The 21,546-nt window shown below is 40.8% G+C and overlaps 1 protein-coding gene across 1 annotated transcript in view; it reads right to left on the bottom strand.

Moving 5' to 3' along the window:
- Positions 1–21,546, bottom strand: part of LOC111868317 (4-aminobutyrate aminotransferase, mitochondrial) — a 34,262-nt gene that overhangs the window by 9,053 nt on the left and 3,663 nt on the right. Inside the window, exons 3-7 of the mRNA XM_023858867.2 lie at positions 13,336–13,503; positions 9,731–9,811; positions 7,541–7,739; positions 3,367–3,539; positions 1,814–1,951 (exon numbers count right to left, since the gene is read on the bottom strand). Of these exons, the coding sequence (XP_023714635.1) occupies positions 1,814–1,951; positions 3,367–3,539; positions 7,541–7,739; positions 9,731–9,811; positions 13,336–13,503 (759 nt within the window). The remainder of the gene's footprint in view (positions 1–1,813; positions 1,952–3,366; positions 3,540–7,540; positions 7,740–9,730; positions 9,812–13,335; positions 13,504–21,546) is intronic.

The following is a 21,546-nucleotide window of genomic DNA, read 5'->3' as shown; positions in this document are numbered from 1 at the left end:
ATTGAAATACAAGGCATTTCTGCTGAATGTGGCAAAAGCCTGGGCTAAAGACCACATGGTGGCGGCAGAACCGGCGGCAGACACAGTCTTAGTACGACTGGGCCCGTCTACTCCCACCCCACACAGGCCTCATGTGGACACCCCTGGGCGACTCTCGGGTGATATGCGGAAACATACCCTCGTGAAAATTGTGAAGAGTGAACATTCCAAGGGGAAACATCCTTCTAGGCAATGCCGTGTTTGCACAGTTCACAAAAAAAGGAATATGACTGTCTACATTTGCAAGTGCGTAATGCCACTTCACAAAGGGGAATGTTTCCAGAAATATCACACTCTCAAGCACTTCTAGGAGCATTGGTAAGTGTTCTCCAAAAATTTTAGTTCATAAAATTAATTAGGAGATTTTTTATTAATTTTTAAAGTGAACAGTGCACAAGTTAGGGTAGTAGATATAAAAATGCCGGTCCCCAGGGTAATTTAAATATTTAAATCGCCAGTCCGCAAAGTGTAAATAACAAGAGACCTGAAGAGTTTAACTGAAAAGGAACAAGATTCAAAGTTCAAACAGAGAACAAATTTAGACCAGAAAAGGAGACCCATCTTAATAAACCAAGCAGGTGAGTGTAGTTAGGCAAATGTCTTGAAATAGGTCATGACTCTCTCCTTCACACAGCTTGCCTACTTGCCATCATCTTCTCATCTTATTCATTGTTATGTAACTTATGTAGTTGTTTTCAGTGAGTGTGAAACTTGGTCCCTCATTCCAAGGAAAGAGAAGAAATAAAGACCAAGCAGGTTAGTCTACTGGTAATGATCCAGGCTTTTATTCAGGAGACGTTTGGTTCGAATATTAACCAGGACAACAGCTTCCCAAGAGAAATTTTTGTTTATGTTTTTCCTCAGTCCCTCTTGATAAATAGCATGAATAGTACCTGATTTGGCCATGGTCATGTCTTCCAAAATATTTTCCAATTCATCACTCATCTCATCATTTGACATTATACAGTCGAGTCACCAGCAACGCAAAATATCCCTCCAATCCAACACAGATTGAGGGTGTTTGGGGACAGAGTTCTGAGGTTAATACTGCAGCTGGACTGAAGGCAGGGAAAGTAATGGGAGCACAGAGAAAAGTAGTCTTACATAATAATAAGCTTCACGATTTGTATACTTTGTCAATGAAAACAAGATGGGTGGACCATGCAGCATATGGCAGAGAAGAAATGCGTACATAATTTTAGTCAAAAAACCTGAAGGGATGAGGCTAAAAAATGCTACAAAGCTGGGTCCTTCTTGATAAGCTAACAGCTGCTCAGCCACTCAATAAATTCCCAGACAGTTCATTGCTGTGTTCACAAGAGCTCACCAGTGGTTCTTATTCAGAGTCTAATGAATTTATTCCACAACCTCCCACCCTTTTTCTCTAAGACAGAGACTTCTTACGTTCCATACTCCAAATATAAAGTCCATTTTTCATTGCTAAAATCATTCCAAAGAATCAAATGAAGCCCAAACCCCTATGCAACACTTTGCAACATGGTGGATATCAGCAACTGCTTTTTCAGTGTATATGCAGCTACTCTCCACATTCAAAGAACATTTCCTCCACCCGCAACCTGAGGATGCACAAGTTAACATATAGTATTTGATTTTCATTTAAAAATTTAATGTTTAAAAGCAGGGGTGCACAAATTATGTGAGTAAACAGTGTTAAGCTCTGTGTCAATTTTTGATGCCTATCAATACTGTTTCCATCCACTCCCTCCTACAAAGTGCTACCATTTACAGCCATGTTTCAGGACTAAAGCTGTACCTGCTTAGCAATGCGCTGAAGCTCCTGGAAGAAATGTGGTGATGCTTCGTTGTCGCCCCCTTCAGCCTGGATGGGCTCCACAACAATTCCAGCAACTGGCTTGCCTTTCTTGCTGAACTGGGCAAACAGATCTTCCACCTGAAAGAGTTAGTTCATTTCAGAGCCTGACTTTAAAAACAGACTGTTACTCTGATGGAAACGTAACACGCAGTGAAATATTGGCTCTAAGCAATTGTCCGCTGTACAGAAGCAGCCTTCACTTCACTACACAAAGAAAACAACAGACTACAATTATTATTAAACAGATTTAATCCTTAATTACATAGCAACCTAGCATCAGGAAGCAGAAACTGGAATATGTGGCTTATACTGAAGTAAGTGCCCACAAGAGAACTGAATCCAGTCTTCATACCAAAGCAGAGTCTAGCAAAAATTCATCTTACAAATTAATGAAAGTTGGGAGATGCAGGTGAAAACAACAAAGGCCCCCCCCCAAAATAGTAAAAATTCACAGTGTGCACCTGGCCAGAAGGGATTATATGTTACATAACTAAGACTACAATGAATTCTTCCCTTATATTAAACAGACATTAAATTCATGTGCAAATATTTGCTGTTATGTTATTATGACACTTAATTGGCAAGAAGTCAAAACTATGCGTGCCTAATGAATGAATAAACAACTGGTATTAAGCTTTCAGTGTTCTTTGTATTAAATATGTATGAGATGTTTAATGTGTAGTTCAAAATCATACTGTAACAGAGCACTACACTAAGAAAATGAAACCAATCTCATTTGTACACAATATAAATTCATTAAAACTTTTGTTTTTTCTTAACTGTGTTCACTTGTCTGTTGAGTGTGCAAATTCCAAAATACGTGCATATAGTCATCCTTTTGTTTTATGGAAAAAACCCACTGGACATAAACTGTCTTCAGAATATTATTCTCTCTGATAAATATTTAGTAAAATACACACACAAACAGATATGTAGCTGTGTACTGAAAATGGTTATTAAGTTTGTCTGATCTAAATGAAAACTGAGATGGTATGACAATTCTTTGTAAATACTCCAATATCAAATTTTTAAAAAACTGCCCAGTGATTATCATGTAATCAGAATTACTGGGTTTTTGGACTTTGTCCATTGTCTGGTATTCTAAAAACTAAAAAACGCAATGTTTCGGAAACTTGATCTGTTTCTGTCCTCAAGTGAGGGGGGGACACCTACTGTGTTGGGTGCCTTAGAAAGAGCTAATCTCTCTTCCCTTCATCTGAGAACAGAAACAGAGCCAGTTTCCGAAACACTGAATGTTCTAGTTTTCAGAATACCGGATGATGTATAAGGTCTGAAAACCCAGTAATTCTGAGTATTATTATATACTATCATCAGAACCCTTTAGAATCTACCAGTTCTGATGTAGCTTTGTGCACATGGACAGATGGACAGATTGAATGTGTGAATTTAACGAGAGATCCACTGGATTGTGAAGGTGACATACAAGAACAAAACTAAATTTTCTGAGGAAGAAGTTAAACTAGAGGGGGTACCTCAGCCAAGCACCGCTTGTCTTCAGCATCATTCTCACGCCGGTTCTCTTCCAGAGGGTAGCGGTATTGTGGAAATGATGCAACAGGCCAGTCAAAGGCTGGAATATCGATCTTGTGGATATATTTTGAATGTGTTGTTGACAGGGCACCCAAGGTCCGGCCATGGAATGCTCCTGAACAAGAAAACAATAACATGTAAACTTGTAAACTTAGAGTACCTAGAAAAATCTGATTTAGACTTTTGAAGAATGTCATCTGCCAAAACAACATAGTCTTTAGAAACTATTGTATCCTGTCTCTTCTACAATTATAAGGTGCATATGGAATATTTGTCAATTATAAGAAAATGTATGGACAACATGTGATTTTTTTGTGGATCAATATACTTGAAGAAAACGACCAATTAATAAAAAATGGGGCCCTGATCATATATTTATGCCTGAAATAAGTGACATACTAAAATAGGGGCATACAGTCTATTCACAGCTTAATTTATGTAACCACAATTCAGTGCAGCTTTCATGAAAAAGTACGAAAAAATAACTTTCTATCAACTGATGAACAACACTTTGTAATATGTTGATTTACCAGAATAAGATGAATTATCCTTACTTCATCTGCTATGACTGAAAACTCCAAAATTGTAAGAATTTCGATGACATCATGTTAAATAAGTTATGAGGTGCTATCAGAAACTTCCAAGACTGTTAACATAACTGCCTCGGTGAAAGAAGATGAGAGGGGAGGCCAATGTCACACTCCCACAAGCCTATTGCATCAGTCTGCCATGTGACACCATGCTGTGAACACATTTGGTTTTTACATGAGTGCTTTCATTTTGTCTGTGATGGATGGCAAAATCAAGCAACATGTCTGCATCAAGTTTTGTGTGAAGCTTGGTGAATCTGCTACTGAAACCCTTGAAATGCTTTGTGAGGCTTTTGAAGAACATTCTTTAAGCTGGACAGCTGCTTTTTAATGGCATTCATGTTTCAAGTCCAGTCGAATGCCAGTTGAAGATGACAAATGTTCAGAGTGACCAAGTACCAGCAAAACAACAGAAAATGTTGAAAAAATTCGAGAACTCATCCATGAGGACCATCCCCGAACAATCCATGGTTCACAGATGCCACTGGGAACAGTTATGGAGTTTGGCAGGAGATCCTAACAGAAAATGTGAACATGCACCGCATTGCTGCAAAGTTTGTTCCCCGACTCTTGACAAATGATCAAAAGCAGTGGCATGTAAACAATTGTCTTGAGCTATGAGAAAAGATTAACGAGGACCCAACTTTTATCTCTAGGATCATAATGGGTGACAAAAGTTGGATTTATGGTTATGATCCAGAAACAAAACAATCGTCATAGTGGTAGAGCCTACAGCCACTAAGAGCTAAAAAGGTACGGCAGGTCCAGAGTTCAACAAAGAGCATGCTCATTGTTTTTTCGACATGAAGGCAACTGTTCATAGTGAATTTGTTCCTCCTAACACTACAGTCACCTCCGACTTTTACTGTGACATTTTGAGATGCTTGAGAGAAAATGTGAGATGAAAAAGACCGAACTTTGGTGCAATCACAACTGGCTCCTTCATCATGACAACATGCCCACCCACACTTCCCTGAAAAGCACAGAGTTTGTGACAAACAACAACATGGNTGACATGTTGCGCAACGAAGGACCCCTACCTCCCCAGCGGCACGTGGCGGTAACGTAGCGCTCGCGTAATAGGTGAGTCATCACCCCGCCACTCTCCCCGCGGTGATGTCACGAGCAGAGCCGAAGTGAGCCGAGCGGAGCCGAAGTTATCCGAGCCCCCACAACCTGGTAGCTATGTAACGCGAGTCAACAGCCGTGACGTAACAGGCAAGCACTGCGGCTATATAAGGGAACTGCACAGCAGCTGCGAGTCAGTTGTAACGTAACAGTCGCCGAGTTGAGGTGTAACATAACAGTCGCCGAGTCAAGTTGGAATGTGGCTACCACAGAGTCAAGTAGTAGACGAGCGAGTGTGTTATCAACAGTTCTCCAGTCAGCCGACTACAGTTGGAGTATAGTAGCCGTCGCGGAAAGAAGAACCGGACGTGTGTGCGATTGTGTAGTTGGGAGTGTGTGATACAGTGATACCTAGCTCCCCTACTGTAAACATGTAGACTACTGAACACAGAGTGAACTGATTTGCGCATAGGGTTATAAATCGTGAAACCCCGCAACAGTGGTAACAGATTAATGCGATTAGGGTTATAAAGTGTGAAACCCCACAACTGTTTGATAAATAACTGTAGCCGTTACTTGTAGATTGTACCAATTAACAATCTCTATGGCGTATTCAGTAACGAAACATGTTACAATACTCACTGGACTTAGCCCCCTGTGATTTCGCTTTGTTTCCCAAATTGAAAATGAAACTGAAGGGATAACATTTTCAAGCAGTGTTGGACATCAAAAGGGAATCACAAGCTGTACTCGATGGAATTAAGGAAAATGACTTCCACAGTACTTTTGAAGCACGAAAAAGAAAAATGTGGTCGCTCTATACATTCCTAAGGAAACTATTTTGAAAGAGACTGCAGCCAAAATTGAGTAAGTTAAGCTAGCATTTCTTTTCTGATCTAGTCCAGGAACTTTCCGATAGGAAAAAGAAATGAGGACCAGAGCATATTATATGACGATGACCATACACACATGCCTCTATAGCCCTTGTTCCAGTTACAGAACAGAGGTCATGATGGCCTGAACCTGTAGTTCAATAACTCCACGGCCCTTAGTCTGCAAGAAAACTATACTGACCAAGCAACCGCTGCTTGTTGGTGAAGTTAGCACCAACTTTAGTGGACAGAGGATGTTGGGTGGTCAGCGCAACGGATCCCCACAGCCATGAATCTTGGTTTTCTAGACCAGAGCCGCTACTTTTCCATTCAAACAGCTCCCCAGTTATCCTCATGAGGCTGAGTGAACCCCATTCCAGACCCACTAATTCTCAGAATATGTGGCAGCGCCGGGAATCGAACCTGGGACCTCTGGATCTGTAGCCAGGAACTCTGACCACTAGACCACAGAATAAGAGGAAAAAATTCGTATTCAGGTTTAGTGCACAAAGCACATGGAAAATAATAATTTTGAAACCTAAGAAGACACCAGCATACTATAACAAGAAGTTCTGGGAAGAAATAATAGCCTATTTTCTTTTTAAACAACATGGACCTCGCAGAAAACGATGCATCCAGTAGCTCTTCTACTGTTGAGTATGTATTCATTGCCATGGGAATGTGTTTACTAAGGTGTTGCTTAGCAAAAATAGGGGGATGTACACACATATATACAGGGGAAATGGGCTGCCAACAGAGGGACTGTTACAGGTGGCTTTGGGTTTATCGACTTTGCCGACTGTCCGGCAATCTAGAAACCAGAAACCAATTATGAATATGATGGATATAGTCCAAAAACCCAGTGATTCTGAATGTTATACACCATAATCAGAATCCTTTAGAATCTACTTGTTACAGGTGGCGTGTTCTTTGTCGTTCAACCTGAAGTTACACGCAGAGGACAACTCTCTGCTTGGAACCATAGTTAGCACTCAGCTGCAGGGTACAGAAATGCGAGAGTTGGAACACCTAATTACCAAGCCACTGCCTAGCAATGGCCATCTCCATTGTGCTTCTCTGACTGCACTATTCTGGCTCCACCATACCAGCTTTCAGGAGTTAGAGGCAGACACACAGATACACAAACAGCAAGGTGATCTCATAAGCCACCTTTTATTTTTTTCAAAATAAGGAAAGCAGGCTAAAAATGGATCATAGTGGCCAAGAATATGAGGATGTGAACTATATTAAGTTGTCCAAATTACAGATTTCATTAACAGTGGTTGATTCTGTATGTCTGTGTGAATATGGTTCAGTATTGTATTGAAAAAATGTTCTTTGTACTCTGTTAAGTGTCTGGATAAAAATATATGATATTTCAGAGAATGACCCTGTGTCCACCTTCAGTTCTTCTTATATCAGTGGCTTTCTGTTTATGAAATGTGGTACAGGATGATTCTCCACAACAGTGAATGTTGGGAGTCTTCTGGCTAGATGGAAACTGCAGATGACAAACACAAAACCAACTTCTGAGATCCACTGCCATGAAATTATGTGCCCTAACAGAATTATGTGCTAGCAGTTACCATAGAATGACATGAGTGATAGCGATGGGGAGCCAGGGGGCTGATTCACCACGCATGACTCAATCTCCTCCCGTGAGAAGTCAGTGGAGCTACCTCGCTGTTTCTGTTGATACCAAATGAATATACTTTTGTAGGCATTTTCATTAGAGCAGGAACCACACATCATTGTCGTCACATGGTTCAACTCAGGAGGGGCAACCTGTTAGCAGGGAAATAATGTATTAGTTTCATAATGATATAAGAGGACACAAGATGGAAGACAATACATAAGGAAAGGCATACACACATAACTGTCTGAATGTCCATCATTAACCTCTTACTTCAAACTTACAGTCAAACTGTAATGTTAGCATCTATGTCTTAGGTCATTTTTTGTTGCTGCATCAACTAAAAAAAATGGTGTAGCTCTATCCAAAGTTACTAAAAATTTGGTACAAATATCATTCTGTATGAAGACTTTAGTTTTCTCCTAAATTTAGCAACACTGGACATGGGCAGTATTTGAATGGGTGACCGCTCATGGAGCTTAGATAGCTCAATAAGTAAAGTGACCAGCTGGATAACTGCAGATCAATGGAAGATTCTCACAGTTGTGATTACAAAGGTCACTGACCCCTGACTACACAGCATCACATCCCAGAAGACAGCATCTTCAGGACATCTGTTACAGTCATCATACGTTTTCTAGTTTTTAGGTTAACCCAGTCCCTTCTCCAATCAGTTGTTGGGGTCTAACTCCCTGGACAAAAGAGTGGCCATATCATGAAGCTCACAACTAACTTCTGTCTACCACTTAGGGTAAGAAAGTGGGAACTTTATCTTCAATGATCCTGTCAGCCTTCATGTAATGGTGCTGAGATACAAGGACAAATCTGCCACATAAATTCTGCAGCTATCAGACTTTTACACAAATCACAATACTTTATTTCACACTACCACAGACTACAAGACTACACACTGTACATGAGTACAAATTAATGCAGAAGCTACGCAGTGTATATACACGGTGTGTCCAGGATCTGTTAGGATTCTTTTTTTTTTCTTTTTTTTATTTTGCCCTGCAATGCCATCTGTTGGTGAGTTGTGGCATTAAGATTCTTGAAGTTTCAGCTGTGGCTGTCTATAATCTCAAAGTGCAAGCATCGCTACATCACGTGTTCTGACCTTGAATGTAACAGTACTGTTCTGATGCTGGTCGGAAAATTGTGGTTGAACAGAGAGCCAACATCAAATTTTGTTTGAAGTTAGGCAAAACAGCCAGAGAAGCATACAAAATGATGAAAAGTGTGTACGGTGTGTGATTGTTTGAGTTGCTTGAACATTTTTCAATGGTATGCTGTATTTCATGACGGCATGAGATAGATGTGTTTCTGCAAGACTCATCGAGGAGCTTTTGGGAATAACAAAAAATACTGTGCATCAACTTTTGACCGAGGATTTGGGCAAATGGACAGTCTGTGCGCAGTTTGTACTGCACTCACTGTCAGGCGATGAAAATCGTACAACAGTGGAACGCTGCAAAGACATGTTACGGTTGGTCCATAGTGATACAAATTTTACAAAATCGATTGTTACTGGTGACGAGACATAGTGTTTTCAATATGAGCCTATCAAAAAGTGGCAGAGTGCAGCGTGGTTGAGCCCAAAGAAGCCGAAACCATAGAAAGTGTGCATGCAAAAGAGTCGAGTAAAGACACTGCTAACCATTTTCTTTGATTCCAAAGGAATCATTCACAAGGAATTTCTGCCAGAAGGTCAAACAGTGAATTCTGATTATTATCTCAGAGTCCTCAATCGTTTGTGGGTGAGAATTTACCGAGTGACTTCTTCCTCTTTCCACAGCTAAGAAGTCACTTGGTGGTAATCAATTCCAAGATGACGATGACGTCATTTCTGCAGTGGAGGACTTCCTAACCATTCAAAATGAGACCTTCTATGATCAAGGTATCCAGCAGCTAATGCATCGTTGGAGAAAATGTGTGGCCTTGCAGGGGGCTTATGTAGAGAGGGACTAACTCACATACAGTTTCTTGCACCTGTGTCTCTGTTTCTTCTGGGTAATAATTAAAATTTTATGACTTCCCCACGTATAATGATGCTACAGAATACTTTACTATGCACTGTCAGAGCCATCTACAGTCACTGCATGGACAGCCCTCTAATTCAATTCACATATTTCAAGCAACTGACCTGCAGCAGAATATTCTTCAGTTTCTTAGGCCAGTCAGCACCCGGAAACACACCCAAAGCTGGACGATTCACTATTGTTTTCTAAAGGAAGAGATGAGAAAATGCATACAACCTTTTAATCAGAAAATCTGAATGGAACTAATAATTTGAGAGAACTGGGCATGTAGGGAGGGATAATATTAATATGGTTCTTGTAAAAATAAGTAGAGGATGGACTGGATTTGGGTCACAGTAGGATTCACTGGAAGTCTCTTGTAAATATGGTAATGAATCTTTGTGTTCTACAATTGAGATTGAATTTCTTGCCTAGATGAGTGACTATTAGGTACTCAGCAAGGCCTCTGCTCCATGGAGCTGGAAGTAGCTGAACTGTAGATAGAAAAACTTCAGCACTCTACTTATCATGCTCACCCAATCAGCTGCTGACAGCATGCAGATTTAACATTCCTCTATTCACGTGAGACAATTCTAAATTTGTAGATCGACCATGTATATCAGGGCTGGGCAAAATGTCAACTGTACCCTCCTAGTACACCATGAACCAATTCTGAGTGGGCCAATATTGTATGAGAGAATAGTAAGATTTTTTTTTACTAATAATTTACAAAGTTTCTGAATTTTGTTTCAGGAAACTGATGAGCATCAAAGAGTATCTAAATCTCACAAAAGTGGTCTCCTGCTTCAGTCCTTATGTAGTCCTACGTGCCTATGTGAACCTGTCTTCTTAATGATGTATATTCTAAGGCAGGCATGTCAAACTCAACTTGTGCAGAGGGCCACCTCAGCCCTATAAATAATAGTCCAGGGCCGCACTTCAAAATAGAAATATACATTAGATTTTGATACAAGGAAATTTAATTCTATTTATTACTTAGGAATAATTTCAATATAATTACCTAAGTCACATATCTTACAGTTTTAAAAAGCAAGAGAATGCCATTTTTTACAAATATCAAACAGCTTTTCAATATGTAAAAAGAGAGAGTACACAAGAAATTATGTTAGAAATAGCAAAACATTGAATTTCCTGCAGCCTGCTAATTTATGTCTGCATGAGACTTCTTGTCTTCTGGTCTGTTGGAAAATTGTCTTTACAAAAAATATTCCTACTAAAATTTTAATATTGATTTTAATATCAATTAGCTCTAAAAGTTGAGGGGCCGCACTCTGTGGCTATGGGCGCCGCATGTTTGACATGGCTGTTCTAAGGAGAAGAACCACCATTTGGACTTGTGTTTGATGCCAGCAGTTTGCAATTACATACCAGAATTCACAAAATTGTTGAACCTGATGTCTTTGTCTCATTAACTAAATGTATTTCCATCTGTCTGCTATTGTTTATTATTAACATAGGGACATACCACCAGCTTCTGACCACAGCAGCTCAGGTTTGATATCATGTCAGGTCATGTGGGATTTGTGGTGAACAAAGTGACACTGAGGTGGGGTTCTATCAAAGTATATTGGTTTCCTGTGCCAGTTTTCATTCAACAAACAGCTTCATATTCATTAATCAGCCAATCATTAATGCTATATACGCTCAATACTGACACAGCCATTAAATATCCAACTTAAAAATAATTAGTACAAGCCACTTTCTAAAAATATTTTTGTACCATTAAATTTTCACAATTGTTTTCATTTATTATTTCATAATAATTTCATAACTATATTATGAATTTGTACAAAGTGGTGTAAATTCTGAACTAAAAATTAGTATTTCGGCTTCATGTTCCACTTAACCTATGAAATCTTCTGCTCTGAGAGCAACTGCATGTACGTATGTGCATATTAACACCGCTCTTTTCCAACCCGCCTTTGCTTGTATCAGCGCAGTCGGAATGGTGCTATCCCTGCTACACCTGTTTCTACCTTAGGACAGTGTATGATTGCTACTGGAAGTTGTCCTCACAGATCAAACTAAGGAAGATCGGTATAGGTATGGGAAACTAGCTGGATCGGTTTGCATGGGTCTCAGGGTAGCGATGCCGAAGAAAGCGTTTTTCTGAGAGTTGAGCCAATTGACGTTTATTCACCTGCTAATTCACCACACTGTTAAATTAATGTATTCTTAGCTTTAAGTTACAGCGTTCAACTATCGGCAAGCTATGTCCCGGAGCGTGCAAGGGTCACGTCCGTTTAGTTCGGAATATTGTGAAAGTCTCCCCCTTTGTGGAATGGCTTGCACCCCCACGCCGGGAATTCGAAAGATGGTGTTGACATATACATTTCATCCCATCTTCCGTGGGAAGCTTGAACGAGGCAACCCAATCATACTGGCCCTCATTCACAGGCAATTGTAACAAGCTCTGACCTGCCCTTTTAGGCGCGTCCGGTTCCCTGTACCCGAGCTAAATTTATGACTGATCGTAAATGTTATAACTCCGGACTTCTTGTTTCTGCCAGAATCTAGAAATTTTCAACGTAAACACCGTATTGCACGTCCCAGACGATGAAATACGATATTATAGATCACGATACATTTCCAGTAATATCGAAACATAAGACTTTTGAAATTTAAATTGCCGAGAATTAATTAGAAATAAATTTCAGGTTCATCTATAATCATCCAAATAATAAGGGCTCAGAATGATCAGCGTCAATATGTAATGAACAGACGTCACTCAACTCATCTATATCTCATCATACAGCCTGAGACTGTATCCAAAACACTATCCTAAAACCTGATTGGAAAAATTGATGAGAACTATAAAAATTCTCTATAGACACAGTTCATCTCTGGGCCAAATCAAACATGAAGGAGTGTTACCACCAACTCAACGTTTTGATCACTGAATAACTCAAAAATCAATCAATCAGCCAACGACCTATTAACTTAAACGATTTGAAGCATTCACAATTACTGTATGCAATGAAGTCTCCTCAGGCAGTCAGCCACGTCAACACAGACATTCGCAGAGGAGATTGGCCAAGAAGACTATATAAAACTTACTTTTTTCATAATTATGAGGGAGGGTCACCAAATAGGACCCAAATGGATATAAAATGTAAAACATGCCATATTCGAACATGGACAAAACATATATTTCTCGACATATCTTCCACCAACTTTGATACACTTATCCCATCACTTTACCAGCGCATCGAAACCCACAACACAGAATTCTTTCCATTGTTGTGTCAGCCACGTCCACACGTGGTCAAGTATCATCTGCGACTTTTGAACAACCTTGAGAGAATTTCTCAACACAACTGTGAACTACTTTATGCAACAAACACTTCCCACTGTAAACAGGAAACATTTCTTTATGAATATCCTTTGCATTGAGTCCTTCTGCCCATAGAAACACACAACAGAACGCTGCTCTTCAGTAGAACATTCCTCAAGCATGGTGGCCATTTTGACTACTGAAACCAGCCTCTGAACATGTGCATGCCCATCTGATACCTAGACTGTCATGAAGCTGGACTATGCTGCTACCAAGTGATATCCATAGAAAACCTCTTAGATGCATCACAGCTCTTTTACTTCCATTTTGACCTATTTACTGACTCTCCTTTGTGTAATTTTTTCTGTGTTAACTACCTTTACCGTTCAGTACAATTTCTTTGAAGTACCGTAATTTCATTCAGACCCAACTCACCACATTATATGGATCATTAAGCAACTGTAGCAGGTCCGGATGGTTGTATCCCAAAGGCATGGAAGATATTTGTGTGTATACATCGAGCAGAACATTCCCATCTACATCCACAAGGTAGTTACCCAGTGAACGCTCATAGTCTGCAAATAGTTGTACTGATCCTGCTTGCTGCAATCAAAAGATCCAAGAAAACTTCATTCAGTACCAAGAAAGAAAACAGGGTTACACAAGCTGACAAAAGCCATTCAGAATTTTCAAACACATACACTTCATAAAGTGGATCTACTAAGAAAAGGCAAGTACAGCACTGAAATGCAAGACAACCAGTAAATGATTAATAAAATAATATATGGAAGGAAGTAGTCATAAGACTAATTAGGGCTACTATCCCAACATCTGCCTGGAGAGGCCTTAGAAAACCATGAAAAGTCTCAGTTTGGACAGTCAACTTGCTCAGTTACTCTTCTGTAAGTAACGGATTAACCAAGCAAAATGGCTCAGGCGGTAACACATCCGATTTCCATTCAGGGGGTGCTTGGCTTAAATTTCTGCTGGGAATATCATGGTTTTATTCAGTCCCTACAGGCAAACTAGATAGTGCCTTGATTAGGCCCCACTTTTTTGCAAGTCCTTTCCAATTAATTTCTCACCAACCAACTGACGCTATGTAGTCTGCAACACTAACAGTGTCGTTACATAAACCTAAATGGAGCAGTAATTCATAATGCATTCCTACTTTATTTAACAAGATTTTCTTGAGTGCTTAGGTTAAACAGCACTGAACAGGAAGCTAATGAATAATGAATTCCAAGAACACAGAAAGAAGCAGTAGTAGCCTATGTCAAGGTACAGAGAGTTTTCCACATGGTGCTACTGTGAAGTAAATTTTGTCAGCCTGACTTCACAGGAGGAGCAGCTAATTCTTTCACCTAAGTGTGCACTAAAAAAAAAAAGAATAAATGTACATCAAAGTATTTGCCTTGAGGAAAATCATGAAAATGTCTGATCCATTATGGTTACTCTCTCAGACAAGACTCAAACTCAGAATCTCCCAAATATAAAGATCAAGTGCTATGAAGATCAAATTATGATTATCAATTTCCCCATTACCTACTCTCGCTGAAAATGAAAACAAAGAAGTGCATCTTTAAGATGCAGAAATATCCACTTATAACGGGCAGTTTCATCTTGAGAATATTCTCAGGAGAGGGAGGAGAACTAAAAATAAAAACAAACTTGTGAAAATTGTGGACAATTCATTCATTCATTTATTGTATATTCCATAAATCCATATACATAGATATAGAACCAGTCACATAATTAATATAGTACAACACAAATATAAATATATATGTACAGTTCATAATCATTAAAATAGATAAAAAAAAATGTGTTAAATAATAAGTTCTTAAATATATCTTTGTGACATGTCGGCAATAAGTTCTTAAATGCAGATTCTCATGAGAATAAAAAGGTAAAGATATCCTTGTAACAGGCCATGGAGGCCCATAATGGTGTGAGAGGTCGAGACTCCCATATTTTCTAGATAATCGGCTCACAGATGGCCGTGAGGTTGTCAGCCTTATGTGCAGGCTGCCTTTTACTTCCAGGAAGAATCCTGCTACTCACTTCTATCAGAGGCCGAGTCAACCCCAAGGCCATAGCACAGCTGGAATGATTACGTCAATTAAAAAAATCCAATGAGCTCATCAGGAATCAAACGTGTGACCTTCTGGCTTGTAGCACAGTGCCTCAACCAACAATGCTACTGCATGCCCCTTCTCATGAGAATAATGGAGATTAAGTAGTGAAATAAAAAATCTTATTAAAACAGGGGAAAATGAACATAAAATATGAGATTTGATATTCTCACAACAGTGACTACAAAAAATGCTGTGTCCTCGGATGACATTCCTCTGAAATGTTGGTACCTGACTGTCACAGTACACAGTATCACATCCCAGAAGACAAAATTCTTTAAACATGAAAACATTCTTCTGGATAACTGTGCCATCTCCTGAAATGTGAAGAAGGGTTTTTTTTATTGCTAGTGGGGTGGGACTAAGTCCCTTGTACTGCGGCCACTTCTGGCCTATTGTACCAGCCCCAGATGATAGGTGAGGGTGATTGTGGAGCAATTGGTGGAACGAAGATTGGCAGGGGAAACCGAAGTACTCGGAGAAAACCTGCCCCAGCGCCACTTTGTCCACCACAAATCCCACTTGACCAGACATGGGATCGAACCCGGGCCGCCGCAGTTGGAAGCCAGCAACTAACCACTTGAGCTACAGCACGGCCTGGAGCAGGGTTACTAGTGATGCTGTGATACAGTTCAGCATATTACAAATTTTTAAGATGCTGTTATTCTGATTTTCACTGGATTCTTTTGTAGCATGTCCCATTTTCAGAACTCATATGAGAGTTCATAAACAAGATAAAGCCCAAGCAGTAGTGAAAGGCATATGTTTTTATGTTGCCATGTGCTATTCATGACCTTGTAATACATTAGACCAAGCAGTTAATGCGAACGTTTCCCAGTGTCACGTAACTGCAATGTTCTACCAGAGCATACTCGTATATCACATCCACTGTCTGAGATATATAATCTCTTGTGAAGAGTTTGTTCCCCTTCTGTCTCCAGCTGGCCTGGTGATTAGCATACAAAATTGTTACTTAAAAGGTGTTCAACATATCACAAACATTTATGGAATCACAATTCAGTTTCAACTAAAATTTCATTTTATTCACCAGCAATAACTTTTAAATTTACACATTAAAAATGTGATAATTAAAAACAAGGTGCTAGGGAAGATGCTTGTATATAAGAGAGAATGAAAAAACAGAACAATGGAGTGAGCATGTTACCTCAAGTGACAGTGCTTCTGACTTACATACGAAAGGTGCCAGGTTTAAATTTTGTCTCAGACACCGGCTTTACCAAATAGCGTGCAGACTGGTCTAGAGGTAATGCTCGAGACACGTATTCAGGAGGTTCCCTGCTTGAATCTGGAAGAACTGAAACACTGGCTACCCTAACTGAGGTTTCTTATGGCTTTTCTCAGTCCCTAAGGTTATACGAAGGGTGTTCCATATATAATGCCCCTATTTTTCTGTGTTAATATGTAACATCTGAACAGGATGTTGGTGTGTTGTAGTAAAGGTTGAACCTTCCTGCCAATGTACTCTTAGTCTGGTTGTCGTGTGACAGATAGCGACAGCAGAGCAGTCTACCAAAATTGTGTCTGACATAGAAGTGCGTACGAAACAGAGATGTGTTATTGAATTTCTCACTGCCGAACAAATTGCACCCATTGACATCCATCGATGTTTGTTAAAGGTGTATGGAGGTGATACAGTGGATATCAGCACAGTGAGGCAGTGGGTAGTGCGTTTCAACAGTGGCTAAAGTGAAGTGCACGACAAGCCATGGCCTGGGCGTCCCTGCTCAGCTGCCACTCCTCACAACGAACAGCGCATCATCCGTACCAGGGAACTGTGTGCATGGCTTAATATCGGCTGTAATGCATTGGAAGTGATGCTGGGGAAGCTGGATTATTGCAAAGTTTGTTCCAGGTGGGTCCCGTGGATGCTTACACAGGACCAGAAAACTCATCAAATGGATGTCTGTCAAGACCTGCTGCACCAGTTTGAGGCTGCAGGTGACAAATTTCTGGACAGCATCGTCACCGGAGATGGGACATGGTGTCACCACTATGAGCCGGAATCCAAAAGACAGTCCATGGTGTGGCAACATCCAGATTCCCCAAGAAAAAAGAAGTTCAGACACAGCCATTGGCAGGGAAAGTGATGTGTACGGTCTTTTGGGATAGGCAGGGTGTGATTTTGTTGGATTTCCTGGAGCCTGGTGAGACTGTCAATTCTGAACGCTACAAGACAACACTGACTAAGCTGAAAGCCCACATTTCCTGAGTCAAGCCAGAGAAGCAGACAACCTTTCGCTTGCAACATGATAACACTAGACCTCATACCAGTTTGGTGACCACCGTGCACATTGCAAAGTTTGGGTGGACTGTCCTACCACATCCACCTTATAGCCCTTATTTAGCACCTTCAGACTTCCATCTGTTTGGGCCTATGAAAGATGGACTACGTGGGTAACATTTTCCAGACAATGATGCTGTCATTGCAGCTGTAAGAAAGTGGCTAGCCTCTGCTGGTACAGACTTTTACGGGCGCGGCATACAGGCTCTTGTGCATCGCTGGCAAAAGTGCATAACGAATGGTGGTGATTATGTGGAAAAATAGCTGTAAGTAGCTTAAATCTTGCTCTATTTAACTGCGTTATTATGCTTTCTGTATCTTTGTAGTTTTCATTAAAAAATAGGAGGCATTATATACGGAACGCTCCTCGTAATTACTTGTAGTCATGGATCTGTAAGAGTTCAATAAATCTGATTACCAGTCCAAATCCCATATACAGTCACTCATACATGTGACAATATTATTGACATAATTTTGTTATCTACTGTTCTCTTATCATGGTTATATAACCAGACAAGTTACACAGAAGCCAACATTTTTATTTGATCTATACTTGGTACACAGCACAAAAATGACACTCACAATCAAAAGAGCATAACAGTGTGATAAAATGCTTTTGACATCTCCTGCCAACAAGTATACGACCATGCCATTCCACTGAAGTGATTCAATGCCTGGTAAAAATTGGATAACACTCAGGATGTTGACACAATAGTAAAACATCTAAGTCAAATGGGACCCAGTTTGAACCCCAGCTGGATACTGGCTAACATAACTAAGGCTTCTCATGGTCTGCCTTGGTCCTTCATGTGTTCTGACCTTGAATGTAACAATACTGTTCTGACACTTGTAGGAAAATGGCAGTTGAACAGAAAGCCAACATCAAATTTTGTTTGAAGTTAGGAAAAACAGCCGCAGAAGCATACAAAATGATGAAGAGTGTGTAGGGTAGCGATTGTCTGAGTCGCTCGAACATTTTTCGATTGTATGCTGTATTTCGTGATGGCAGGGAGGACATTGAAGACTCTCCATTTGCATCAAATCTGAGAACAAGTCACTCTGAAGAAAATGTGAAAATAGTGACCAAAATCCTTGAATCAGACAGATGTGTTTCTGCAAGATTCATCGAGGAGCTTTTGGGAATACAAAAATGTACTGTGTATCAAATTTTTACTGAGGATTTGGGCAAACGGAAGGTCTGTGCGCGGTTTGTACCGCACTCTCTGTCAGGCGATGAAAAACATGCCACAGTGGAACACTGCAAAGACATGTTACAGTCAGCCCAAAGTGATACAAAATTTACAAAATCGATTGTTAGTGGTGACGAGACATGGTGTTTTCAATATGAGCCTCTCACAAAGTGGCAGAGTGCAGCGTGGTTGAGCCAAAGAAGCCGAAACCAAAGAAAGTGTGCATGCAAAAGAGTCGAGTAAAGACACTGCTAACCATTTTCTTCGATTCCAAAGGAATCATTCACAAGGAATTTCTGCCAGAAGGTCAAACAGCAAATTCTGATTATTATCTCAGAGTCCTCAATCATTTGTGGACGAGAATTCTTCAAATTCGACCTGAATATCGAGAGCAAGGTTCCTGGTCACTCCTCCACGACAATGCCCCACCCCACAAATCGAAGATCGTGCACGATTCTTTGACCAGAAAAGGGATCACAGTCCTCGATCATCCTCCGCATTCGCCATATTTTGCTCCAGCAGATTTCTGGTTGTTCCCAAAAGTTAAGTTGGCGATGAAAGGAGACCGTCACGACATGATCCCAGGGGGTGGGGGGCTACTGAGCGAGCATTGACCCAATAGCCTCAGGGCTAAGCTGCTGAGCGTGCATTGACCTGCGTAGCCTTGTAGATCTAGTGTCATATTCCGGAAGTTTCTTCATGGTATGCAGCTCCCTAAGAAGGTTCCAGCCAGTCTAATGTACTGTCACATGTTGGGTGTATGTCACTGCAACAAATAACTTCACGCTGTCTTGGATGTAGCAAATTTATTGAACACTCGCTCTCACACTCACACAATTCACAATTACAATTACTGCCATCAGTAGCATCATAATTACATCCACTGCTCTCGGCGACTGCTAGACTTCTGCTGCACTTGGCGACTTCACAATCCGCACTGTGTCACTCCTGATCACACACTCTCTGGTCACATACTGCTCAGCCGGCTTTTTATACCATTCCCTGTTGCCTGTGTCAACAGTGGTGTCCCGTGTTACGTCACAGTGGGAAGTGCTATTACGTCACTGCGGGAGGGGGTGGAGTGTTGACTGGCCTGTTACGGTAGCAGTGGCAGCTCTCTGAAGCTGATACTTCCGCTGGCGGGAGAGGGGGTGTCCTGCATAGTGCAAATACATCACAGTACAAACATTAACCTTTATCTGTCTTTTTCACTCCAATGGTGGGGGCAAAACTATCCAGAGTAGCTGGTCCTCCCTCATTTCTGGTCCATCTTACACTAATGCTGCTAGTAAATTTTTCTTCTGTTTTGGAGGGGGCCAACCCCACCGTCTAGTGGAAGTCCCAGCCATTTGTTCGGTGAATTTCAATCTGAAAACGTCATATAAGGTCTTTTTGAGTGTTTTTCCACTTCCCGGATGTGATCGCTGTCCTAAGCTCCACCCTCTGGTGCTGTTCAGTTTTCCTCTCCTTCTTCAAATATAGTGGCTGTCTGCTGCCTAGTCCTTTATTCCCATGCTGCCTTCTTGGCGTGACCGTGGTCTCCTCTTGAGCATCTGTCCTTTCAAGGTTTCTCATACCATGCTGTCCCTGGTCTGGTTTTTCCTGACAATGTTTCCCTTGTACCATGCCACTTTGCAGAGAGGGTTGTCCCTCTGCAGGCAGTGGCCACTTTCCTCCAAGATCCACAATTTACCCAAGTCCATTCTTTTGGCTTCTGGTGGCGCTCTGTGGCCAAATTTTGGCCCTTATGCCACTTCCTCAATCCTCTTACAGGTTTCAGTGCGGCCTGTTCCTTAGGGACCTCCTGATGCACCAGTTCCATGACCTCTGACATGGGCTCCTTGCACTCTAGGATGTGCATCCGTCATTTCTTGGTAGGCCATCATCTCTTTTCGCCATGCTCTCAGAAAGCGAATTGCGGCTACCATCTTCTCTTTGATGGCACCAACTGTGGATTTAATTTCCGCTTGGCCAGATGTAATGTCTTCTTTCATCTCCTATAGATTTATATCCATCTTGGCTTCCCTCCTGGCTGGCATTTATTGGTTCGTTTTCATCTCAGCATCCATCTTGGCTTGGTTGGCTTCTATCCTGGAGACAAGGGAAGCCCTCTGTTCTTTGCCGGATCTTATTTCTTGTTTCATTTCTTCTTTGACAGCATCTGCTTTTGCTTGGATGGTCCGGTCCATCGTTTCCTTCATGGCCTTCAGGAGTTCCTTGTTTTCTATTGTTGTCATATAACACTATAAAATAAATCATCAATTCCATAATCGATCACTCCCGTCCAATTACTTCTGACACCAGTTGTCAAGTGTATTGGGGTTTGGATTGGTGAATCAGTTTACTGGATGCTCACAAGTAGTAAGTGCAAGTATTTATAACACTCTGAAGCTTACTGTAGTTATAACACATAAATAAAGTCTTCAACGTCCGCTTGCTTAGTCATTGCTGGTTAACACTTCAACTACAGAGCTTCCTTGAACAACAATCCTCATCTCTCAATCCTCTGGAACTCTCTATCATGAATTCTCTGTATGACTTGCAACTTCTCAGCTACGACTGAAATCTCCCGATCCAAACTCTCAGCTCTGGTTCAATTTTCCCATCTGCTTTGTAGTGCCAACTGTCTTCAAGATAGCTCCTCAGCACTGACCTACAGAAATACATGTCACGTGATCGCTGCCAGTCCAGTGGTGCACTAGTAACAGTCTCAGCAGGGATCTATAGAAAACATGTTACATGATCACCACCATTGTTGTTGTGTGACGTCACAAAGAAAACACTGCTCCAGTATTGTTGGCCGCGTGTATTGCAGGTGTTGCCTAGCAATGGATTTATATATCACAGTGTAGTTACTACTTAACCTTTATGGGACGGGCCATTTAAATCCCAGTAGTGGCAGCGGGATGCAGTTAATTTAAATGCCCGCCATTGTAGAGTAATAAAAATTGTAATCATGTTACTCAAAATGCTGTGATTTCTACAATTTTTGTGATAAACGAACGAAATAAATGCTACT

This window comes from Cryptotermes secundus, unplaced genomic scaffold, assembly GCF_002891405.2.
Source record: "Cryptotermes secundus unplaced genomic scaffold, Csec_1.0 scaffold1244, whole genome shotgun sequence".
Classification (NCBI taxonomy): Eukaryota; Metazoa; Arthropoda; class Insecta; order Blattodea; family Kalotermitidae; genus Cryptotermes; species Cryptotermes secundus.
The sequence above is the reverse complement of the archived record's forward strand: the minus strand, read 5'-3'. Positions and strand labels throughout refer to the sequence as shown.